The sequence below is a fragment of the Coregonus clupeaformis genome, chromosome 9, assembly GCF_020615455.1.
Source record: "Coregonus clupeaformis isolate EN_2021a chromosome 9, ASM2061545v1, whole genome shotgun sequence".
Lineage (NCBI taxonomy): Eukaryota > Metazoa > Chordata > Actinopteri > Salmoniformes > Salmonidae > Coregonus > Coregonus clupeaformis.
In genome coordinates this window covers 25,594,692-25,621,486 of record NC_059200.1, presented here as the reverse complement: position 1 = coordinate 25,621,486, position 26,795 = coordinate 25,594,692, and the positions used below count along the sequence as shown (strand labels likewise).

The 26,795-nt window shown below is 42.7% G+C and overlaps 1 protein-coding gene across 1 annotated transcript in view; it reads right to left on the bottom strand.

Moving 5' to 3' along the window:
• Positions 1-26,795, bottom strand: part of cwc27 (CWC27 spliceosome associated cyclophilin) — a 48,410-nt gene that overhangs the window by 1,801 nt on the left and 19,814 nt on the right. Inside the window, exons 11-13 of the mRNA XM_041886793.2 lie at positions 23,060-23,166; positions 7,776-7,885; positions 7,413-7,525 (exon numbers count right to left, since the gene is read on the bottom strand). Coding sequence (XP_041742727.1) covers positions 7,413-7,525; positions 7,776-7,885; positions 23,060-23,166 — 330 coding nt within the window. The remainder of the gene's footprint in view (positions 1-7,412; positions 7,526-7,775; positions 7,886-23,059; positions 23,167-26,795) is intronic.

The following is a 26,795-nucleotide window of genomic DNA, read 5'->3' as shown; positions in this document are numbered from 1 at the left end:
TACATACACAGAAAAAGTAGGTCACATGGGGGAGAGGCGTTGTGCCGTTGTCTTATTTGTTTTTTGAAACCAGGTTTGCGGTTCACTTGCCCTATATGAGATGGAAGGGAGTTCCATGCACTCATGGCTCTGTATAATACTGTACATTTCCTTGAATTTGTTCTGGACCTGGGGACTGTGAAAAGACCCCTGGTGGCGTAAGTGTGTGTGTCAGTGCTGTGTGTAAATTGACTAGGCAAACAATTAGGAATTTCCAACATATTGATGTTTCTTATAAAAACAAGAAGTGACGCAGTCAGTCTTTCCTCAACTCTTAGCCAAGAGAGACTGGCATACATAGTATTAATATTATCCTTCTGATTACAATGAAGAGCAATACGTGCAGCTCTGTTCTGGGCCAGCTGCAGCATAACTAGGTACACTACCGTTCAAAAGTTTGGGGTCACTTAGAAATTTCCTCGTTTTCCATGAAAACATACATGAAATGAGTTTGAATAGGAAATATAGCAAAATGCATAGGAAATGTAGTCATTGACAAGGTTAGAAATAATGATTTCTAATATAAATAATAATTGTGTCCTTCAAACTTTGCTTTTGTCAAATAATCCTCAATTTGCAGCAATTACAGCCTTGCAGACCTTTGGCATTCTAGTTGTCAATTTGTTGAGGTAATCTGAAGAGATTTCACCCCATGCTTCCTCAAGCACCTGCCACAAGTTGGATTGGCTTGATGGGCACTTCTTACGTACCATACGGTCAAGCTGCTCCCACAACAGCTCAATAGGGTTGAGATCCGGTGACTGTGCTGGCCACTCCATTAGAGACAGAATACCAGCTGACTGCTTCTTCCCTAAATAGTTCTTGCATAGTTTGGAGCTGTGCTTTGGGTCATTGTCCTGTTGTAGGAGGAAATTGGCTCCAATCAAGCGCCGTCCACAGGGTATGGCATGGCGTTGCAAAATGGAATGATAGCCTTCCTTCGTCAAGATCCATTTTACCCTGTACAAATCTCCCACCACCAAAGCACCCCCAGACCATCACATTGCCTCCACCATGCTTGACAGATGGCATCAAGCACTACTCCAGCATCTTTTCATTTGGTCTGCGTCTCACAAATGTTCGTCTTTGTGATCCGAACACCTCAAGCTTCGATTTGTCTGTCCATAACACTTTCTTCCAATCTTCCTCTGTCCAGTGTCTGTGTTCTTTTGCCCATCTTAATCTTTTCTTTTTATTGGCCAGTCTGAGATATGGCTTTTTCTTTGCAACTCTGCCTAGAAGTTCAGCATCCCGGAGTCGCCTCTTCACTGTTGACGTTGAGATTGGTGTTGTGGGTACTATTTGATGAAGCTGCCAGTTGAGGACCTGTGAGGCGTCTTTTTCTCAAACTAGACACTCTAATGTATTTGTCCTCTTGCTCAGTTGTGCACCAGGGCCTCCCACTCCTCTTTCTATTCTGGTTAGAGCCAGTTTGCGCTGTCCTGTGAAGGGAGTAGTACACAGCGTTGTACGAGATCTTCCGTTTCTTGGCAATTTTTCGAATGGAATAGCCTTCATTTCTCAGAACAAGAATAGACTGACGAGTTTCAGAAGAAAGTTCTTTGTTTCTGGCCATTTTGAGCCTGTAATCGAACCCACAATTGCTGACGCTCAGATACTCAACTAGTCTCAAGAAGGCATTTTTATTGCTTCTTTAATCAGCACAACAGTTTTCAGCAGGACTAACATAATTGCAAAAGGGTTTTCTAATGAACAACGTGCCATTGGAACACAGGACTGATGGTTGCTGATAATGGGCCTCTGTACGCCTATGTAGATATTCCATAAAAAATCTGCAGTTTCCAGCTACAATAGCCATTTACAACATTAACAATGTCTACACTGTATTTCTGATCAATTGGATGTTATTTTAATGTACAAAATAAAAAAAAATCTTTCGAAAACAAGGACATTTCTAAGTGACCCCAAACTTTTGAACGGTAGTGTATATCTTTGCAGCACTTGACCATATGATTGGACAATAATCAAGATAAGATCAAATTAGAGCCTGCAGATCTTACTTTGTGGAGTGTGGCGTCAAAAAAGCAGATCATCCCTTTATTACGGACAGACCTCTCCCCAAGTAATTTAGCCTCCTCAACTTATTCAACAGCCACACCATTCATTACCAGATTCAGCTGAGGTTTAGAACTTACGGTATGATTTGTACCAAAATATAATGCTCTTAGTTTTAGAGATGTTCAGGACCAGTTTATTACTGGCCACCCATTCCAAAACAGACTGCAACTCTTGGTTAAGGGTTTCATTAGCTGTGGTTGCTGATGCTTATATGGTTGAATCATCTGCATACATGGACACACATTACATTTTTTCCATCATTCTTTATATCATTGATCTTGGCTTCATAATACAGTTTCTTCTTCGTTTTGTCACAATTTCTCAATTTGCAGTAAGTCAGCCAGTCAGATGTGCAGCCAGACTTATTAGCCACTCCTTTTGCCCCATCTCTTTCAACCATACTGTTGTTCAATTCTTTATCAATCCATGGAGCCTTAACAGTTCTAACAGTCAGTTTCTTAACAGGTGGCATTTTATCAACAATTTCATAAATTCATCAAGTGCAGCGTCTGACCAACAAATATTGTATGTTTTTGTGCATGATGTTTCTTTCAATTGACACCGCTTACAGAAATACTTCTATAGACTTTTTATACACAGATTTTAGAGAGAAGATCACAGGGTTAGAGAGGAAAGGGAATGTCTATGTCTATAGGCAGCAGCCTCTAATGTGCCTCTAATGTGCTAGTGATGGCTGTTTAACAGTCTGATGGCCTTGAGATAGAGAAGATCACAGGGTTAGAGAGGAAAGGAAATGGAAGAGAAGCAAAGGGACTGAAATGTCTTCTTTTTTTCTTTTTTTTAAAGAGGTCTTGACCAAAGCAGGGACTGATTGGTTAACAGCCAGCCACCTTTCAGGAAGATCAATGAAACCACAGCAATAACACAGACATAGATTTAGCTGTCGCGTTCATCAAGCTTTGTTTTCCTCTGCTTAGTCAGTCCGTCTAATCACTCACAGTGGCCTAGTTTCCCCTAGCCTCACACATCATCCACCCAACATCACTTTCTTCTTCTGGAGAACACGTATCTTATAACATCTGTCAGTCAAACCGTCGGTTTGGTTTAAAAAAGCAACTTTCTTAATGATTTCACCTCTATCAACCTGACTCTCTTAGAACACACTGACCGAAAAACTCCAACGCGTTACCTAATAGGCCAAGCCTGTCAGTCAAAACAGTTAACATCAATCTAATAGCGTATAGCTACAGAAGGGAGCGAGAGCAGGAACTCCACAGGGAGACACTTATCTCCCTCACTAACTTTAAGCATCAGTTGTCAGAGCACCTTACCGATCACTGCACCTGTACACAGCCCATCTGAAATTAGCCCGCCCAACTACCTCATCCCTATATTGTTATTTATTTTGCTCATTTGTACCCCAGTATCTCTATTTGCACATCATCTCTTGCACATCTATCATTCCAGTGTTAATACTAATTGTAATTATTTTGCACTATAGCCTATTTATTGCCTTACCTCCATAACTTGCTACATTTGCACACACTGTATATATATGTATTTCTGTTGTATTTTTGACTTTGTTTTGTTTTACCCCATATGTAACTCTGTGTTGTTGTTTTTATCGCACTGCTTTGCTTTATCTTGGCCAGGTCGCAGTTGTAAATGAGAACTTGTTCTCAACTGGTTTACCTGGTTAAATAAAGGTGAAATAAAAAATAAAATAAAAGACAGGTAAAGACAGCGGAGAGGGGCAGGTCACCGGTGTCCATCAGGCAGACACATCTACCCAGCGCAGAGGGATTTGCACCACATGCATAATGCTCCGACAGTGACACGACACACCTGTTTGGAGGGTTCTGATGAAGGCCTTGCGTTACCCAGGGGTCACCGAGCTGCAACCCCGGGTTAATTAAAAACAAGATAAAAAGGGAAGATGCTCTCACCAATTCACAGAAGACGAGAGATGGAAACCAAATCAAACCAGACGAAGAGCTTCAGGCCCCAATCTCTGACGGTTTGCATTAATACAGTGATGTACTACTATTACAGATAGTTATTTTATTTGGGAGGGTGGGTGGGGGGTATTACAGGTAGTTATTTCATTTGGGGAGGGTGGGGGGTATAACAGGTAGTTATTTTATTTGGGAGGGTGGGTGGGGGGTATTACAGGTAGTTATTTAATTTGGGGGGGGGGGGTATTACAGGTAGTTATTTAATTTGGGGGTAGGGGGGTATTACAGGTAGTTATTTAATTTGGGGGTGTGTGGGGGTATTACAGGTAGTTATTTAATTTGGGGGGTGGGGGTGGGGGTATTACAGGTAGTTATTTAATTTGGGGAGGGGGTAGGGGGTATTACAGGTAGTTATTTAATTTGGTGGGGTAGGGGGGTATTACAGGTAGTTATTTAATTTGGGGGGTAGGGGGGTATTACAGGTAGTTATTTAATTTGGGGGGGGTAGGGGGTATTACAGGTAGTTATTTAATTTGGGGAGGGTGGGGGTATTACAGGTAGTTATTTAATTTGGGGGGTGGGGGGTATTACAGGTAGTTATTTAATTTGGGGGGGTGGGGGGTATTACAGGTAGTTATTTAATTTGGGGGGGTGGGGGGTATTACAGGTAGTTATTTAATTTTGGGGAGTAGGGGGGTATTACAGGTAGTTATTTAATTTGGGGAGTAGGGGGGTATTACAGGTAGTTATTTAATTTGGGGGGGGTATTGCCATATGAGTTGTGCTGTATGCTGTCAGAACCCCTTTAATCAGCCACTAAGATCATATTCAAATGTTTGTCCTCCTTGTATGTGTGTTGGATGGAGTGTGTCTGAGTGTGCGTCTTGAGTTTGTGTGCGAAGCTAAGTACGAGTGTATTTCTGTCAGCTGGCTTTTCTCTGTGTGTGTGTGTGTGTCTGCCTTTTAGTCTGCTTCGTTGAAGCGTTATGCGTGTGCGTGTGCTCTGCAGTCCCCCTCCTGTGTTCATCTGAACTGGGCAGTAGTAGTAGTAACAGCTCATCTAGGATGTCATGGCTCTACTCTGGCAGACAGGACTCCTGCTGTGCCAGGGTTAGGGTTAGGCTAACCACTACCATCATTTATCTAGCAGCCTCAGTGATGACAGGCACACAGCCTCATCGCCCAGACTTACTCAAAAACAGTGTATGTATGTATGTATGTATGTATGTATGTATGTATGTATGTATGTATGTATGTATGTATGTATGTATGTATGTATGTGTGTGTGTCAGGCTCTGGCCTCCCACCGTTCAGAGCTCCACAGTCTGCTTATCAAACCCACTCTCTACCCAGAAGCCCCACAAGACTTTCCACTATTTGTTTTTCTTTCACTTTTTGAAAAGAGGGAGGAAAGAGGGAGAGGTGGGGCGAGAGGGGCTCTCTGGCTGGCTTCTGAGAGAGGGAGAGACTGACATCTATGTCTGCGAGCCTGTGTATGTGTCTGTGTGTGTGTTATAAGAATGGTGTGTGTGTGTGTGTTAGCAGAGCGATCTATAAAGTAGAGTTTGTAGACCCAGACACAGATGGAATAGTTTATAGTCCCCTGACTTGACTTGGTTAGTCTGACCTGTAATAACGCTGTAGTTCCTGTACCAGCGCTCTCAGAGTGGCACAGACATCTACTCTACTGGCTGGCGGGGTGTTGTTCTAGACTAGGACTACGGTCCAAATTACACCCTATTCCCTAGATAGTGCACTACCTTTGACCAGAGCCCTGCTAACTGATGTGGCTCATGCAATGGAAAGTATTTTTTGTAATGTCAGTTGAATTGATTCAACAAATCACAGCACAGATTGATGGGTACACTTCCTGCTTTGCTCCTATGGGTAGACTTGCAATGGCCGCCAATCCACCCATTATTGACTTGAATGGGGACGCCCGTTCTATTCATTCTATTTCTATGGTCACAGCTGATTTTCTGATGGTTGCTCTGTCTGGGCAGAGACACCAGGCTATGCAAACACACTGCTGTCGTCATGGTCTTCAATACATTGTTATATCTGAAGTATTGGTGTTTTAACTTTCAGCAACACCAGCTCCACAAGGCCCCTCTCGCTCTCTCTCACACACACCAGCAGAGAGGAGAAACATCAAATTGAAAAACCTAACAGAAATAGGCCATAAATGTGACCGGCTGGGGGAGAATTCCATATGAATCGGATTTGTCTGACAGAAGGAGTGGTGTGAGCCAACAGACTACAGTCCTGAACAGCATGTGTCCTCCTCACTGTAGTGTACATCACATTCTATATCCTCATCCTGTACAGAAACGTCCCTATACATCCTATACTTATAATATAATAATATAATATGCCATTTAGCAGACGCTTTTATCCAAAGCGACTTACAGTCATGCGTGCATACATTTTTTTTTTGTGTATGAGTGGTCCCGGGGATCGAACCCACTACCTTGGCGTTACAAGCGCCGTGCTCTACCAGCTGAGCTACAGAGGACCACATACTTACAATCCAAGTGTGTTTTCTATGTATATGCAAGTTTCTTACACAGTGGCAACCCAAGGTTGTGTTGTGTGAAAACACACATTAGGAATGACAAACCCTTCAGTCCTGCTATAGGCCTAGGTAGAGACACAACACTGATAACTTCCCAGTCCTGTTTTTAGTTTTAGGTAGTAGCAGTATTAAGTGGTGCGTAATGAGAGCCACTAGACCTAATATTTGCCTGTTGTACTGAGCGGTGACGGTGATGCAGAGCTCAGCCCCGCAGCTGACAGGGCATTATTCACCCCGCTCCTTTGTTATCCACTGTTAGTGTAGCGCTGTGCTCAGGAATGGGAATGGCCTTTACAACACAGCTTAACACACACACACACACACACCCCCCCCCTACTATGACGAGGAAACAAAATACATCTAAATAAGAGAGAGAAACAACATGCCCCTGTTTAATTGTCTGGCAGTCTGTGTTTCTCTGAGAGTAATGAAACTCAAAGCGAAGGCTGGCACCCAGACCATCGCTACATCTATCTAATCTAGAGCAGTTAGTCAGTCAGAGTGTGTTGACTCACTGTAGAAAGTTCAGCAGTGTGTCAAGTCATTAAGGAGCAGTTCCTATGTTGTGATGACTGGCCATTAACACAGACATAACAGATGTGTTACAGGACAGGGGGCGGATGGATGGTGGATGGGCTGCTCTGGCTGGCCCACTAGAACTGGTAGTAGGTTACATCCCAATGGCACCCTACTCCCTATTCAGTGCACTATATAGGGAATAGGATGCATGGGCCCTCGTCAAAAGTAGTGCACTAAAATCGGGATAAACAAAAGTTCAATAAAAAAATGTAACCACAACGTACCATCCTTTGTCGTCGTCCTCTGCCAGCTCCTCAGGGTCCTCCTCAGGGTCCTGGGAAGTCTCAGTGATGGCCGAAGACAGCTTGGACTTGAAACGGTCCAGCAGCGCCATCGTCTACGGGACAATCAGGTTAAAAATCATTGGGTCACTAACACAAATCTTTCACCTCAACCCCCGGTCGTATCAAGAAAATAGACAGTGCAAGGTCATCTATATGTATTTGACTGAAAGACATCATCATTAACGTAATCAACACCCTGATATACAGTAAGCTCCTACTAACCTCATTGAATGATTGAGTGTAGAGAGTTAATGACACCGGATATGAATGGCTCAGTTTTGAGTAATGACACCTGTCTGTTACCTGTGCCTCTCTGCTGGATCCCTTCTTCAGTTTCTGTTTCTTCAGGTCTTCATATTTCTTCTTGCCCTCCAGATATTCCGCCACCGCCTCGCTACCCGGCTTCTTTTCCTCTATAGGGACACAGTAGTTAGCAGTCACTGGCTTATTTTCCTCTACAGGAAGTTAAAAACATAGTAATTAATAGTCAGTTAGTTAACTTGGATATACTCTGGCATAGCCCCGCTGTCTGTCTGGCTTCTTGTCTTCTACAGAAACTTACTACATTTAGTTATTAAACAGTTAATTCATGCGTATCCTGGTTAATTGGGAGAATAGTTAAATTGGGACAGAATGCAGAGGAAATAACAACCAACATGTAAAAATCATCTGAAGCTCTGCCTCATCATTAGTAAGACAGAAGGTATGTCTGAAATGGCACACTATTTATTCCCTATATAGTGCACTACTTTTGACCAAAGCCCTATGGGCCCTGATCAAAAGTAGTGCACTACATAGGGAAGAGGGTGCGATTTCAGACGCAGCCAGAAACCCGTCTGGTCACAGTGACAAACACAAAGTGAATGGATGTGATCTGAGGGAATTATCCACTACAGCGCCTGCTGCATGGCCAACAGATCCAGCAGGATGAATGATGGGCTCCCAGTTTAACAAGGAAACCCCTCTCTTTCTGCTCTGTGCCGCGCCAGAGCCAGAGCCAGCCACATCCAACATATTGTAAATGTTCCCAATGAAAAAGAAAGGAGGAAAAACTAGGCTGAATTCTTCAACTTCAGCCTTGAGACTGGATGGAGACTGCGAAGGGAAAGTATACCTCTGGGCAAGGAGGGTTTCAATGAGAAAAACAAGTGGCTCAAATAAGTGGATATAACCTTGTATTATTCAAGCACAACGATGCTTGCAAAGCACAGTAGCAGGTCTACTTACTACTTCAATTCAGTATCTGTCTGCACACTGAAATGAACCTTGGTACTTTGCCAAGAGAGGATACAGAATAAAACACATCAAAACTCTGTTGAATGTAGTGCCCTTAAAGAGATAAACATCAACACTCTGTAGAATGTAGTGCCCTTAAAGACATAAACATCAAAACTCTGTAGAATGTAGTGCCCTTAAAGAGATAAACATCAAAACTCTGTAGAATGTAGTGCCCTTAAAGAGATAAACATCAAAACTCTGTTGAATGTAGTGCCCTTAAAAGAGATAAACATCGAAGCATCCATAAACAGTGTCAGTTGAGATTTGGATGAAGTCTAAATGAACTTAAGGACAGAGCGTACTGCCTCTAGTGAAGCAGGTTCTGGCCCTGCTCTTTCAAGGTATCAGCTGATGACAGGTAAGGGATAAAGCCTGTTGGCTGGCCAAGTGGCCATGGGAAGACAGGAGAGAGTACTCACACAGAATATATGAGAGAGGAGAGAGAGAGAAACCTTGAGTGCAATGTTTACTGTTCATTTCTAATAGTTTTTTGTTGTTGTTAAATTACTTTCTTCTGAGTTTTGTTTATTTCACTTGCTTTGCCAATGTAAACAAATGTTTCCCATACCAGTAAAGCACATTTGATTTGATTTGAGAAAGAGCGAGCGAGTCAAAGGGAGAGAGATACGTTTCCCATGCCAATAAAGTTCTTAAATTGAATTAAAAGAGAAAGACATTATGGAGATGGATAGGAAACCCTGAGGAACGTTTCCCACACCCGAGACATGACTAACAAATCACACAGAACATGTTAATGACTAACAGTAAAAATCACAACATGAAAGGGAAAAGAGCAGGTCAAGTTGTGAGACCGGTTCATATGCGACGAGAGCAAGTCAATCTGTGTCAGGACAACCATCATCCCCAGTCCTCTCTCATCTCTGACTGACTGACAGGACCAAGGCTACATGGTGCTATAAGGCATGAAACCCTTGTGTAGGTGGAGCAGAGAGGTCGCGATACACTAACCCTCCACTATATCTTGTCCATAACTGACCTATTCAGCTTCTTATCTTAATGCTAATCCTTATCGTAATTGATCACTTAGCTTAAAGGCACGGTAAGAGAGACAGTGCTGAGAGCTAAGCAGAAACAGAGGGAGGGGGACCATATGTGAGATAATTGGTGAAACCTAACATAAATTGACTGGAACCAGGTAAGACCTGAGAAGAAATTGTCATCTTTGTGGGGTGAATGAAGTGGGGTGAATAGATCACGAGTCAAAGTGTTCCAACACTGTTCCCATACTAAGTCAAATTCCACATGCAGGCCTTGGGTGTGAAGGAGAATCTTCCAACGCATTCTATAAACTACAGTGGGCCATCTGCAGTTGAAACAATGACAAAGCATTCTCCCTGCCCGTTTCGGTAAAAGGTTGAGGAATTCACATTTACATTTAAGTCATTTAGCAGACACTCTTATCCAGAGCGACTTACAGTTAGTGAGTGCATACATTTTCATACTGGAATGGGGATAGATTCATAGACAAAGCAATGATTGCATGGACTGACCATCCTTGATATCAAAAGTTAACTACGCTCATGAGGCATTACTAACTTATATTCCTCAAAATCAAAATGGGTACATATCATAAATGTGTAAGTTCAAAAATGGATGTAACAACTGCAGATTGGACAGAGAGAAAGAAACTAACTTCTTTGTTCTTTCAATGGTTCATGTTTGCTTTGACATATTTATGGAAATTCACAGTTTCTGACATGAAATAATGTAAAAGCTTTGCTGACTTGTTATGCTATTGACTGGAGAGGTGATGTGCAAGGCAAGCATACGCACGGCTGGCCTTCCCTTGATCGGTATGAATGAGGCCAAATAGGCAAATTGGTGTGGAGTAAGGCAGTGCGACTGTGAATGGAGGCAGTACACAAAATACTGCAGATTTTTCAAAATGTTGTGATCTAGATCTTCTGTGTGAATGGTACTCTACTGTGATAATGAATGAATGAATGAATGAGAGGGAGAGAGAGGGGAAGGGGGAGGGAGGAGAGGGTGAGATGAGGGAAAGAGTGCATGTGAGAAAGAGCACACAGAAAAACAGAGTGAGAGAGAGAGAGAGGGTGTGTGTGTTGGGGACCTGCATGTATGTTGATGTTTGGTGCCTTGAGGTGTTAATGTGCTTCTTTTAATCTCGGCGATCAGACGCCCAGGCAGTGATGTCACAGCGGGGGCAGACAGTGAGGAAAGAGCCTACACGTTCTAGTGGCACACTTCTTTCCACAACACCCCTCTGATGTCACAGACTGAGACGACAGCCAGCCAGGCTCAGTCACCTGGCTACTGGAGTCATGGTTATTCTGACTAGCGGGTAACGACCCTAGACCCCGACAGGACAGGACACACAGAGGGGACAAAACAAACAACGTAATGTGTCGCGGACAGACCTCCTGCGTCTGGGCTTGTCATTTATAGCCGTAGTACTGTATGAACGCTGCTGGCTGGAACACTGGGCCACTGTCAGAGAGGCTGGTATGTTTGGCATGCGATCATCATTCGAGGATGTGAGAAATGGTATTTAGAACCCATGATCACAGGTTGAGGCCTATCCTTCAGAGAGATTTTTAAAAACTAGCTCTTCTTTAGATCATAACACTTTAACTGTACTTTACCTTCAACTACTTGGTTTGTATAGCCAAGCATAGGCCTGAATTACATGGCCAGAAAATCGTATAGGCCTGCTATACCAGGGAGTAATGAGTCTGACCAAACCGATCCATAAACAAAATGTTGCTTGTTCATTCTCTAAACAATTTTTAAGTGCTGTGAAGCCGGGCTGTACTGTGCACGGTGTCCTCTCTCAAATTCTGACATCTAGGCTGAACTCTACATTCATCCAGACAATCTCAACTCCTTCTAAAGCAGTTGCCGCATGGGTGTGTCTGAAATGGCACCCTATTTCCTAAATAGTAAACTAATTTTGAGCAGAGCTCTATGGGCCCTGCTCAAAAGTAGTCACCTCATAGGGAACAGGGTGCCATTTCAGACGCAGCCCATTCATTTGTTTTCTGAAACGTCTAATTTCACTGAGTTCATACAACAGTGTTTTCTAAACATACGGTCAGCCTCTAAGTTCCCAACATGTAGATGTATTATTTTGTCATTTATTTGTGGGGGGAAATGTAAACACTTCCTCTACTGAAACGGCACAAACTGACATTTGTAAACTCTATTGAGAGAGGTTTTGGTCTTGAGTATTTTTTTTTATGTAATGTCATGAATGTTGAATTTGTAAACCGTTTCGGCAACAGAAGTTCTGCTCTTAAAAATAAATGTATGCAAACAATAAATCTGCAGTACTAAGTTGGATATAAGACTAAAAGGACTCCACAGCACTTAGGCAAACTAACTTGGACAACATCTTTCATTCATCAAAATGACCTTATCTTATCTTATTACCCAAGTATAGCATCATTGCTAACTAGTTAATTAGCTTACATACAGATGTAGGATCTAATTTGATCACCCTGTTGCAGGGGAACTTTCATGCAACGCAATACATTTTTTACTTGTAGTGCATTTTAGGTTTAAAAAGGCTTCTGAAATTCCACTTTGAACCCCTACAAAAATGTCCATTAATTATAATCCACATAATAATTCACATTTCCTGTTGCTGTAGGATTATTTTCCTGCTGTAGCAAACTGTATCAAATTAAGATCCTACATCTGTAGCAACGTGACAAGTAAGCTTATTTGGCTTGCAGATAAGATATGGGGCCTGATTCAATTCCTCCGGTTACTGGGTTCCCAGGGTTAGTACACTGCGACAATGCACATTTGTACTACTGACCGCAATGAAACAATGTTTACTGTTTAAACCAAAAAAGAAACCCACCTCTATGATTCAAATATAAGCCTACTCTCCAGAAGTTTTTTTTATTATATAGGGGTTCTATAGTTACGAGGAGAATCAACTGACACAACGGTCATAACTTTGGTTCCGGTCTCATGCCTTAATTACTGGAGCCTACAGACTCTTATGCTGTGACTACAACTTCTACAGTATAACTACCATCATTCTAACTGTAATAATATAGTGTGTTTAGAGTGAATAGGCAGTTTTCAGAAAGGTTGTCAGTTCACTTCAGGAGGAACTTAATTGAGTAACAAAAAAGTCCAAGGGGGTATTTGGAGTTGGATGGCTATCATTTAGGTCCAGGAAACCATGCAATTACTCTTATTTCACAAGGCATTTTGGCCATGACTACTTCAAATTCTGACCAATCATCGGAATCCTCTAGCAGAGACATGTGAAGTGTTGGGCTGGGGCCACTCTCTCTTGCGCTCCACCGTCCAAGCCTCTTCCCCGGAGTCAATACGGAAGTCTGCTCTGCAGTTCGAGGTGCAAATCTTTCCCTTTGATTTACGAGAGCAAGAAGTGATCTCCTTCCATCTTTCCCGTTCACCCCTAGCGCTCTGCCCCCTCGCAGCAGCCCGGGACTTGCAGGATGCTGAATGATGACACCCTCGGGGCGCTACACAAGGAACACACTTCACCCTCTCCAGATGTTGTCACTAACTACTATATTTGAGTTTGATGGCCATTCTAACTACATTCCTCCCTTAGCTGTCCCCTGGACCTGAGAGAGCTACAAATCCCAGGCCTGATGTTGTGCCAACAGGGGGTTGTTGTGGACGACGGACTCCTCTTCATTAGGGAAGGAGGCTCCGCTCTTTCTCCTTTACCAATCAACGTCTTTTCAAGACTAGGCAGAAACCTGTGACCTGACGGAAACCTAACGGCAACATAGAATCATGAGTCAATTGACGTTTCAAAGATCAGCCTTTTTTAATCAATTTCTTCCACATCCAAAATTTGACTGACAAGGCGCCATTGAAATAAAACACTGTGCACACAGGCATAACCTGTATAAATAACTTAGAGTGGTCGAAAGAATGTTGCCACACCATTGAGGGTGGGTATAAAACGGACAGTGTCGCTCTTATTTTTGGCTCTCAGAACCAACACTTATGCCAAGAAAGAGAAAACCAGACTAGAGGAACATGCTATAATTTGTCTTGAAAATTGAAGATATGTCGGTCGAAAATAATAACTCAAAAAGGTACCAAATGTCTCTTTTAGCTCTCTGCTGGGTGAATTCTGAGGAGGCAGTTGGCTTTTTCATTTGAATATGACGCCGCATGCCAAGAGAGTGGGTAGTGGCTGCTGCTATTGCCAGTGCATGGAGGAGGAATGAGTTCGCTTTTGGGACTGAGCAAAGACGTGTGTAGCCTGTGTGGACATAGGAAATCCATGGGGACCAGATGAGATCAGTTTGTGTCTGGGATCAGATCAGTTTGTGTCTGGGATCAGATCAGTTTGTGTCTTGGATCAGATCAGTTTGTGTCTTGGATCAGATCAGTTGCCAGTCAAAATACAGTGGGGAAAAAAAGTATTTAGTCAGCCACCAATTGTGCAAGTTCTCCCACTTAAAAAGATGAGGCCTGTAATTTTCATCATAGGTACACGTCAACTATGACAGACAAATGGAGATTTTTTTTCTCCAGATAATCACATTGTAGGATTTTTAATGAATTTATTTGCAAATTATGGTGGAAAATAAGTATTTGGTCACCTACAAACAAGCAAGATTTCTGGCTCTCACAGACCTGTAACTTCTTTAAGAGGCTCCTCTGTCCTCCACTCGTTACCTGTATTAATGGCACCTGTTTGAACTTGTTATCAGTATAAAAGACACCTGTCCACAACCTCAAACAGTCACACTCCAAACTCCACTATGGCCAAGACCAAAGAGCTGTCAAAGGACACCAGAAACAAAATTGTAGACCTGCACCAGGCTGGGAAGACTGAATCTGCAATAGGTAAGCAGCTTGGTTTGAAGAAATCAACTGTGGGAGCAATTATTAGGAAATGGAAGACCACTGATAATCTCCCTCGATCTGGGGCTCCACGCAAGATCTCACCCCGTGTGGTCAAAATGATCACAAGAACGGTGAGCAAAAATCCCAGAACCACACGGGGGGACCTAGTGAATGACCTGCAGAGAGCTGGGACCAAAGTAACAAAGCCTACCATAAGTAACACACTACGCCGCCAGGGACTCAAATCCTGCAGTGCCAGACGTGTCCCCCTGCTTAAGCCAGTACATGTCCAGGCCCGTCTGAAGTTTGCTAGAGTGCATTCGGATGATCCAGAAGAGGATTGGGAGAATGTCATATGGTCAGATGAAACCAAAATATAACTTTTTGGTAAAAACTCAACTCGTCGTGTTTGGAGGACAAAGAATGCTGAGTTGCATCCAAAGAACACCATACCTACTGTGACGTGGGTGGAAACATCATGCTTTGGGGCTGTTTTTCTGCAAAGGGACCAGGACGACTGATCCGTGTAAAGGAAAGAATGAATGGGGCCATGTATCGTGAGATTTTGAGTGAAAACCTCCTTCCATCAGCAAGGGCTTTGAAGATGAAACGTGGCTGGGTCTTTCAGCATGACAATGATCCCAAACACACCGCCCGGACAACGAAGCAGTGGCTTCGTAAGAAGCATTTCAAGGTCCTGGAGTGGCCTAGCCAGTCTCCAGATCTCAACCCCATAGAAAATCTTTGGAGGGAGTTGAAAGTCCGTGTTGCCCAGCGACAGCCCCAAAACATCACTGCTCTAGAGGAGATCTGCATGGAGGAATGGGCCAAAATACCAGCAACAGTGTGTGAAAACCTTGTGAAGACTTACAGAAAACGTTTGACCTGTGTCATTGCCAACAAAGGGTATATAACAAAGTATTGAGAAACTTTTGTTATTGACCAAATACTTATTTTCCACAATAATTTGCAAATTAATTCATTAAAAATCCTACAATGTGATTTTCTGGAGAAAAAAAATCTCCATTTGTCTGTCATAGTTGACGTGTACCTATGATGAAAATTACAGGCCTCTCTCATCTTTTTAAGTGGGAGAACTTGCACAATTGGTGGCTGACTAAATACTTCCCCCCCCCACTGTAGCCTCTACTCACACTTAAGACAATGACATACATGTAATGAGGGTTTTATCTAATTTCAAATACATTGTATTAACATCTAATTTAATATACAATATCTTTCATTATAAATTACATGAGTGATTTGAGGTGATAAGCTAAAACGGGAATCTTAAAGCTAGAAATGGGTCAGAAGAAAACAGCAGGTTTTAACATATTCTGACAATTACAAACTCTGATTAAACTTCAGGGCCCGTATCCACAAAGTGTCTCAGAGTAGGACTGCTGATCTAGGATCAGGACCACACCTGTCCATTTAATCTTATAAATGATGATCTGAACGGACAAACTGATCCTATAGCATCACTCCTATTTATGGATAAGTGCCCAGGCTTTCATCTGCTACTAGCATTAGCCTAACTGGCTCAGATAGACAGATCTCCCTTTTGTTTTTCCTGGTATTTTGTTGGAGATTGCAGAGTACATGGTGAACATGCCCTCTTCCAAACGGTCCATGACCATTCTTGGCCAAGCAGCATATGGGGTGGGGTGTACGTCCCAAACGGCACCCATTCCCTACATAGGTTCACTACTTTTGACCAGTGCCCTAGTGCACTATATAGGGAATAGGGTGCCATTTGGGATGCAGCCGGCGAGGATTCCGTCCAAGCACAACATGTGCGCAAGCAGGACCAGAATTTCATCCTCTGAGATTTCATTCTCATAAAAAATAAGACAGAGAAATCTAGAACACTTCCATCTTCTTGTGTGTGTTCATCAATAGTATGTTCATCAACAGTGTGTTCATCAACAGTGTGTTTGGCAAGCTGAAAAAACTATCTACATTTTTGGTTGTTGTTCTTGAGCAAACCGTTCGATCACAATTTAACTGATCAAAACCCGCTCTGAAAACATTTGAGGGCAAACGGCTTTGCAAACACACCAGTCTTCTGCCAACAGTCAGAAATTCAAAATGTCTTTGGGTCTAATGGTCCTCTCCAAATGTCCTCTCTCTATTGAAAGTATAAAATAACAATACCCCTTTCTTTGCCACAAGAATGTGAGGAATGTTGACAGGGTAAGTGCACGGCCATGTACGTATGTTTTGGAAGCGATGTCTGTCTTAATAGCAGACCAGTGAGGTCATGATGGTCCAGAAACATCATGTCAGCAAGTTCACTCACCAGATTCTCCAGAAACATCATGTCAGCAAGTTCACTCACCAGATTCTCCAGAAACATCATGTCAGCAAGTTCACTCACCAGATTCTATCTGTACTTTCTCTAGAGACTACAGTCAAACCCACCACAGCACAGCTGCATCTGGGCTTCTTCGGCATCTGGCCTTCTTCGGTTGACTGCTGCCCGGAGGTTAGGCTGAGGGGTCAGATCTTTGCCCCCCTTGGGGCATTCAATGCGAGGACTGTGACAGACAACAGCCTCCCCATTCAATGCTGTTTAAAGGGTCAAAAGGTTTTCCTGAGCCCACACTAATCCTTAGAGAAAGTAGGGCATAAACCTGCCTGACCATGCAGAGAGGGCATGTTTTATTAATAAACCAAGACTCACTGACCTTGTCTGGGTCACATTGATTTAGTTTTTTTTGTAACAGCAAAGTTTGAAATTCAAAAGGCACTCACACATCTGAGCCACCTTTGTTGCAGGCGCATGATAACAATTGAATAAGATTAGTAAAAAGAAGAAACCCGCACACTGCTCTTGATAGTATCACTGCTCTTGATAGTATCACTGCTCTTGATAGTATCACTGCTCTTGATAGTATCACTGCTCTTTATTAAGCTTTACGTATCGGCCTCAAGGCCTTCGTCAGAGCAAAGTTAAAGTGGAGACAAAGTCTGAGTCCGAAATGGCAACCTATTTATTCCCTATACACTGCACTAGTTCTGATCAGACCAAATAGGGTTCTGGTCAAAAGTAGTCAGAGCAATTTATAGGAAATACGGTGGCATTTCGGTCGTGGAAAAACTGCTTTAAACCCAAAGTCACAATCCATCCAGAATGATGAGAATGAGCTTAAACCACCTCCTCCAGTATCTAACCCACCACACCACACAACAGTGCATTCCTCTCCCTCAGCTGAGTTTCAGGATTCACAGTGTTTAAGCAGACATCCAGCCCCCTGCAGAGTCCACTGGCCCATGACTTCTCTTCTACACATTCCATCCTACGGAATAAAGCCTCATATCCAAAACATCCATGTAATGAGAGGAACCTTCAAAAGAGGCTGCTGCCCTGCCAGAGACACACATTAAGGCCTCCTGGATAATCCTGGCTAGAGCATTAGGCTGGATAACCCTGGCTAGAGCATTAGGCTGGATAACCCTGGCTACAGCATTAGGCTGGATAACCCTGGCTACAGCATTAGGCTGGATAACCCTGGCTACAGCATTAGGCTGGATAACCCTGGCTACAGCATTAGGCTGGAAAACCCCTGGCTACAGCATTAGGTTGGATAACCCTGGCTAGAGCATTAGGCTGGATAACCCTGGCTACAGCATTAGGATGGATAACCCTGGCTACAGCATTAGGCTGGATAACCCTGGCTACAGCATTAGGCTGGATAACCCTGGCTACAGCATTAGGCTGGAAAACCCCTGGCTACAGCATTAGGCTGGATAACCCTGGCTACTGCATTAGGCTGGATAACCCTGGCTAGAGCATTAGGCTGGATAACCCTGAATACACGTGTGGTCCTCTGTAGCTCAGTTCGTAGAGCACGGCGCTTGTAACGCCAGGGTAGTGGGTTCGATCCCCGGGACCACCCATACACAAAAACGTATGCACGCATGACTGTAAGTCGCTTTGGATAAAAGCGTCTGCTAAATGGCATATTATTATACAGCATTAGGCTGGATAACCCTGGATACAGCATTAGGCTGGATAACCCTGGATACAGCAGCAGGCAGAACTGAAGGTTTTGTAGTTTCGTTGTGAGATGCCACAAGACCCCATGGGCCATTTGTTTAGTTGCAAAACAACCTACACACAATCTGGACCTTCTCATCTTTACTTAACTCTGAGCCAATGAGGTTTTGATAATTGTCCAGAAATAGGTTTCATCATCGCCGGGTGTACCGACAAACACTCAGGAGACCGGCGGCATTAACTGAGGCTACATGCCTGTGTGATAACGGCGGAAAAAACAACCACTTTGTTGCCCCATCACTTTGGGCAAAGCTGGTGACCAACCTGCGCCAAGGGCTTTGGTTTTCAAGGGAAGGCAACTCAGCAATTTGTTAAACAAAAATGCAGAGCCTTGGGTAGAAGAAACTGGACGACGGTGTCTGCCTTAAATGTCAGAGACAAGAGGACTGTCTGCTTACATACAGTGGGGAAAAAAAGTATTTAGTCAGCCACCAATTGTGCAAGTTCTCCCACTTAAAAAGATGAGAGAGGCCTGTAATTTTCATCATAGGTACACGTCAACTATGACAGACAAAATGAGAAGAAAAAAAATCCAGAAAATCACATTGTAGGATTTTTTATGAATTTATTTGCAAATGATGGTGGAAAATAAGTATTTGGTCAATAACAAAAGTTTCTCAATACTTTGTTATATACCCTTTGTTGGCAATGACACAGGTCAAATGTTTTCTGTAAGTCTTCACAAGGTTTTCACACACTGTTGCTGGTATTTTGGCCCATTCCTCCATGCAGATCTCCTCTAGAGCAGTGATGTTTTGGGGCTGTCGCTGGGCAACACGGACTTTCAACTCCCTCCAAAGATTTTCTATGGGGTTGAGATCTGGAGACTGGCTAGGCCACTCCAGGACCTTGAAATGCTTCTTACGAAGCCACTCCTTCGTTGCCCGGGCGGTGTGTTTGGGATCATTGTCATGCTGAAAGACCCAGCCACGTTTCATCTTCAAATGCCCTTGCTGATGGAAGGAGGTTTTCACTCAAAATCTCACGATACATGGCCCCATTCATTCTTTCCTTTACACGGATCAGTCGTCCTGGTCCCTTTGCAGAAAAACAGCCCCAAAGCATGATGTTTCCACCCCCATGCGTCACAGTAGGTATGGTGTTCTTTGGATGCAACTCGGCATTCTTTGTCCTCCAAACACGACGAGTTGAGTTTTTACCAAAATGTTCTATTTTGGTTTCATCTGACCATATGACATTCTCCCAATCCTCTTCTGGATCATCCAAATGCACTCTAGCAAACTTCAGACGGGCCTGGACATGTACTGGCTTAAGCAGGGGGACACGTCTGGCACTGCAGGATTTGAGTCCCTGGCGGCGTCGTGTGTTACTGATGGTAGGCTTTGTTACTTTGGTCCCAGCTCTCTGCAAGTCATTCACTAGGTCCCCCCGTGTGGTTCTGGGATTTTTGCTCACCGTTCTTGTGATCATTTTGACCCCACGGGGTGAGATCTTGCGTGGAGCCCCAGATCGAGGGAGATTATCAGTGGTCTTGCATGTCTTCCATTTCCTAAGAATTGCTCCCACAGTTGATTTCTTCAAACCAAGCTGCTTACCTATTGCAGATTCAGTCTTCCCAGCCTGGTGCAGGTCTACAATTTTGTTTCTGGTGTCCTTTGACAGCTCTTTGGTCTTGGCCATAGTGGAGTTTGGAGTGTGACTGTTTGAGGTTGTGGACAGGTGTCTTTTATACTGATAACAAGTTCAAACAGGTGCCATTAATACAGGTAACGATTGGAGGACAGGGGAGCCTCTTAAAGAAGAAGTTACAGGTCTGTGAGAGCCAGAAATCTTGCTTGTTTGTAGGTGACCAAATACTTATTTTCCACCATAATTTGCAAATAAATTCATAAAAAATCCTACAATGTGATTTTCTGGAGAAAAAAAATCTCAATTTGTCTGTCATAGTTGACGTGTACCTATGATGAAAATTACAGGCCTCTCTCATCTTTTTAAGTGGGATAACTTTTTTTCCCCACTGTACATAGCCATTAGAGGAGAATGTGGCCCAGAGAAGACCACCCTCTTAGAGACTTATCTCACAAAGAGAGATTGAAGACGACCGACCCCAGAGAAAATGACGTTGGGTAAAACTTCACTTTATAAAGAGCATAAAGGGTAAGTAAGGCACAGGAGGTTGGTGGCACCTTAATTGGGGAGGACGGGCTTGTGGTAATGGCTGGAGTGGAATAAGTGGAATGTATCAAATACATCAAACACATGGTTTCCATTCGCTCCGTTCCAGCCATTATTATGAGCTGTCCTCCCCTCAGCAGCCTCCACTGAAGTAAGGGTATAGAAGTACTTTTTTTTAACAGTCTATATAAAGTATGTATAAAACCCTTTAGAAACCATTTACAAACCCTTTATTACGTGGTACCTACAGTGCCTTCAGAAAGTATGTATACTCCTCGACTTATTCCACTCTCTTGTTACAGCCTGAATTCAAAATAGATTAAATCGATTTTTTCCCCCTCACCCATCTACACACAATACCCCATAATGACAAAGTGAAAGAATGTTTTTAGACATTTTTGCACATTTATTGAAAATGAAATAAATAAATATCTAATTTACATAAGTATTCACACACCAGAGTCAATACTTTGTAGAAGCACCTTTGGCAGCGATTACAGCTGTGAGTCTTTCGGAGTAAGTCGAAGAGCATTGCACACCTGCATTGTAAAATATTTGCACATTATTATTAAAACAATCTTCAAGTTGGTTGTTGATCATTGCTAGACAGACATTTTTCAAGTCTTGCCATAGATTTTCAAGCCGATGAAAGTCAAAACTGTAACTAGGCCATACAGGAACATTCAATGTCGTCTTGGTAAGCAACTCCAGTGTAGATTTGGCCTTGTCTTTTAGGTTGTTATCATGCTGAAGGTTGAATTTGTCTCCCAGTGTCTGTTGGAAACCAGACTGAACCAGGTTTTCCTCTAGGATTTTGCCTGTGCTTAGCTCTATTCCGTTTTTTTTTTATCCTAAAAAAAAACTCCCTAGTCCTTGCCAATGGCAAGCATACCCATAAAATGATGCAGCCAACACCATGCTTGAAAATATGAAGAGTGGTACTCAGTAATGTGTTGTATTGGATTTACCCCAAACATAACGCTTTGTATTCAGGACATAAAGTTAATTTCTTTGCAGTTTTACTTTAGTGCATTATTGCAAACAGGATGCAGGTTTTGGAATATTTTTTATTCTGTACAGGCTTCCTGTCAAACGCTTATCTGTTTCACCTGTCTTTGTGCTTGTCTCCACCCTCCTCCAGGTGTCGCCCATATTCCCCATTATCCCCTGTGTATTTATACCCGTGTTCTCTGTTTATCTGTTGCCAGTTCGTCTGGTCTTGTTAAGCCTACCAGTGTTTTTCCCGTACTCCTGTTTTGCTCTAGCCCGTTTTCCAGTTTCAGTATCCTGACCCTGAGCCTGCCTGCCGTTCTGTACCTTGTGACACTGTTCTGGATTACCAACCTCTGCCTGCCCTTGACCTGTCGTTTGCCTGCCCCCTGTTTTTGTAAATAAACTTTTGCTATTTCGAACTGTCTGCATCTGGGTCTTATCCTGAGTCGTGATACTTCCTTCTTTTCACTCTGTCATTTAGGTTAGTATTGTGGAGTAACTACAATGTTGTTGATTGAAAATGTATGCACTCACTAACTATAAGTCGCTCTGGATAAGATCGTCTGCTAAATGACTAAAATCTTTTAAAAAATGATTCATCCTCAGTTCTCCTATCACAGCCATTAAACTCTAACTGTTTTAAAGTCAGCATTGGTCTCATGGTGAAATCCCTGAGCGGTTTCCTTTCTCTCCGGCAACTGAGTTAGGAAGGGCGTCTGTATCTTTGTAGTGACTGGGTGTATTGATACACCATCCAAAGGGTCATTAATAACTTCACCATGCTCAAAGGGATATTGAATGTCTGCTTTTATTTGTTTTGTTTTTTACCTATCTACCAATAGGTGCCCTTCTTTGTGAAGCATTGAAAAACCTCTCTTTGCGGTTGAATTTGTGTTTGAAATTCACTGCTTGACTGACAGACCATACAGATACTTGTATGTGTGGTGTACAGCTCTGAGGAGTCCATGCAACTTATTATGTGACTTGTTAAGCACATTTTACTCCTAAACTTATTTTGGCTTGCCATAACAAAGGGCTTGAATACTTATTGACTCAAGACATTTCAGCTTTTCATTTTTAATTAGTTTGTAAACATTTCTAAAAACACAATTCCACTTTGACGTTATGGGGTATTTTGTGTAAGCCAGTGACACAAAATCTCAATTTAATCCACTTTAAATTCAGGCTGTAACACAACAAAATGTGGAAAAAGTCAAGGGGTGTGAATACTTTCTGAAGGCACTGTACATGGTATTTGAAAGTAATTGAGGTAGTGACATACCCTCGTCTTCCTCCTCCTTCTGTGGAGGATTGGCGATGTCCTCTCTTCTCTTTTTGATGGCCAGTAGGTCCTTCTTCAACTGGCGAGACTCTTGACGAAGCTCGTCGCTGTGGATGGAGCAGAGGAGTTCACAGTCATGTATACCACAAATCAACAGGTCAATACCACAGGTGGCAGCTATTACTACTGATGTCACCCAGTCAAATCAGGCTGACTGAAGAGATCCAAGGTTACTAGGTTTTGGCATGTGGTCTAATGTCATAGTTTAAATGACCATTTATTTTTCAAGACCTTTCTATAGGATAAATAGCAATCCACTGTTCTGGGTTTTGACAAATACTTATTGTTCCAAGATACCTACTCTAAGCTTCTCACAATATAATTAGCATATGGAATGTGTGTGTGTGTTCACTGAGCTGTCATAAAACGAGTATAAAACACAATGATCATAGGCAGCGCTTCTATACAGTTTAATGGTTGAAATATGTACATTAAAACTAGCTTTGCTCTAATAAATCGAGTGGCGCCTTAATTAGGAGTGTTCAAACGGCCTTCCAGGCAGGCCAGGGTTCTGGCACCACTAGAAGGGATGTTGTGGTTGAGTGGGTACAACACAGCGCCATAAAACTCCTGCAGAGTAAAGTCCATATCTCTCTGGGTAACAAGTTACTGATCCCTACTGCGGCCGTTGACCAAATTAACTTGATGAAGTGCTTGAGACGGGGAAACTGGTGCTCAAACTGCCTCCAATTTGTTCCCAGTTAAAAAGACATGTCCTCGGTTGGTTTTTAAATTGTGGCTGGCTATAGTCATACCCTTTGAAAATAAGAATTGCCCTATTTAAGTTGCTCCCTTTATCATAACTTGCTTCCTACGTTTATTTCCATAGATTGCAATTGCAGTAATAAAAAAACAAGGGTTGTTATCTTCAGATGAACTCAAATATGTTTTATTTGATGGAGGCTACACACCTGAAATGACACTAGCCAACAATACTCAGACCTCATATAGAAAGGAACAGACTTCAAGACACAAACAGTGGTATGTATTGGATCTATAAATCAAGTATGCTGCAATTACTGTGCTGAGCCTGAGTGCACATTCTTTTACACTGCAAATGTTCAATCAAGTGTGATTGTCCAGCCTTTCTGACCCTGAATGAGGAGTCCTCCAACAGTGATAAAGTCAGGCCATTGAGGCCAAGACAGGTCCAGACATGATGGGTGTGAGCTGAGGTCTCTGCTGGCTGGTTGCCCAAACCCCCAGCTAGGGAGGGAGGGAAGGAGAAAGATTGAGAGAGAAAGATTGAGAGAAAGAAAGAAAGAGACTGAAGAGGAAGTATGCTCCCTGTGCCAATATTCCTCCTCATACTGTTCCCTTTAACATGACTGCTGAGGCAGAGGCTGCCAGGTCCAGACCAGAGCCCTATACTACCAATCAGGTTTGAGGCGTTAGCGAGGTAACTTTGGTCAACTCTGACTTCAACTCGGGATAACTGGTACCACGAAAGTGGCTCACCTTTTAGCCAGGTACATTTCTGTGGCAACGAATCCTTCAGAACATACCTGCTCCGGGGCAGGCTAACTTAGGGCTAACTCAATTCATCCTGAATGAAGAGTCTCAGCAATGAGTTGAGGACCAATTAAATCAGATACCCTCCCTTTCGCAAAGATTGGGTCATCATCCCCTTCATTTGAGAAAGACGACTTGATTAAATATCTTATTAATCAAAGGTTTCTTTGTGTGTAAAATAATGTTAAAATACCTCTCCCATTACACATTTAGTAATGACAGCATTTGTTTTCCAAACTGTATGTTCTTCACACGATTCTATTTAGAAAATGTCTAAAGGCAAACTGACAGCCGCAACCAACTATAGATATTTAATCCATAGATGGCGGTTCACATTCAAGTCAAGACTGGCATTCATTGCTAGTGTACCCATGAGTTTAACAGTCAAATTGCCAGGGTTAGAGGTTCCAAAACCCTTCTATGGATTATATGTCTATGGCCACAACGTAAAAAGCAGTTCAGAAGAAGGAGCGATAGGAGTGGGAAATAGGGGCTCATGCATTGATATACACCAAAGCACACCAAAGACATCATTACTGATCAGTAATACAATAAAGACGGCATTTCTAAAAGCCTATTTCACACCACAGCCTGCTGAATATGCAAGTTCACTTTTCTTTCATTTTGATTTCGGCACCAATGAAAATGTGGCAATGTTTCAGCATTGTCTCAATGAAGAGTTCGGCGTTCGACTAGCCACATGAACGCGCAGTGTCTGTGCCCAATAATGTTTATACCATGTTTTGTGCTGCTACCATGTTGTGCTGCTGCCATGTTGTGTTGCTACAATGTTGTTGTCATGTGGTGTTGCTACCATGCGGTGTTGTCATGTGTTGCTGCCATGCTATGTTGTTGTCTTAGGTCTCTCTTTATGTAGTGTTGTGGTGTCTCTCTTGTCATGTGTGTTTTGTCCTATATTTTTATTTTATCCCATCCCCCGTCCCCGCAGGAGGCCTTTTGCCTTTTGGTAGGCCGTCATTGTAAATAAGAATTTGTTCTTAATTGACTTGCCTAGTTAAATAAAAAAATAAAAAATACAAGCCTGCTAGAGTTAGCGGCAGATGGACAAGCAATATCAACCGTCGTCGTACGGATGAAGCCTGCCCTGGAATGTGAAGCTAACTGATGCTGGCTAGCTTTAGAAAAGACTGAGGAGATCTAGCTTGCTTCGTAGTATACCACTCAAACTTAGTGGCGTCTGATATGTTGGCCTCCGTAAAATGTATTATGGTGGTTGACTTGACCCCGTCGTCGCTCTTCCCCAATGTGTTTAAGTAGGGTCTCAGGTATGGGAAGTCTATAAGAAACTGGACGTGTGGCCCAGACACAGCTAGGCATGGTGGGGGTATTTCCCCTCCTTAGAGGCTCAGGTATGGGATATATATATATATATATATATATATATATGAGGTATATACACTACAGTTCAAAAGTTTGTGGCCACTTAGAAATGTCCTTGTTTTTGAAAGAAATAAAAAAAATGTGTCCATCAAGAAAATACAGAAATACAGTGTAGACATTGTTAATGTTGTAAATGGCTATTGTAGCTGGAAACGGCTGATTTTTATGGAATATCTACATAGGCGTACAGAGGCCCATTATCAGCAACCATCAGTCCTGTGTTCCAATGGCACGTTGTGTTTGCTAATCCAAGTTTATCATTTTAAAAGGCTAATTGATCATTAGAAAACCCTTTTGCAATTATGTTAGCACAGTTGAAAACTGTTGTGCTGATGAAAGAAGCAATAAAACTGGCCTTCTTGAGACTAGTTGAGTATCTGGAGCATCAGCAATTGTGGGTTCCATTACAGCAGGGTTCTTCAATTCCGGTCCTGGAGGGCCGAAACACTTCTGTTTTTTATTTCTACCTGGTAGTTAATTGCACTCACCTGGTGTCCCTGGTCTGAATTAGCCCCTGATTAGAAGGAGAGGATGAAAAACAGAGGTGTTTCGGCCCTACAGGACCGGAATTGAAGAACCCTGCATTACAGGATCAAAATGGCCAGAAACAAAGAACTTTCTTCTGAAACTCGTCAGTCTATTCTTGTTCTGAGAAATGAAGGCTATTCCCATGTGAGAAATTGCCAAGAAACTGAAGATCTCGTACAACGCTGTGTACTACTCCCTTCACAGAACAGCACAAACTGGCTCTTACCAGAATAGA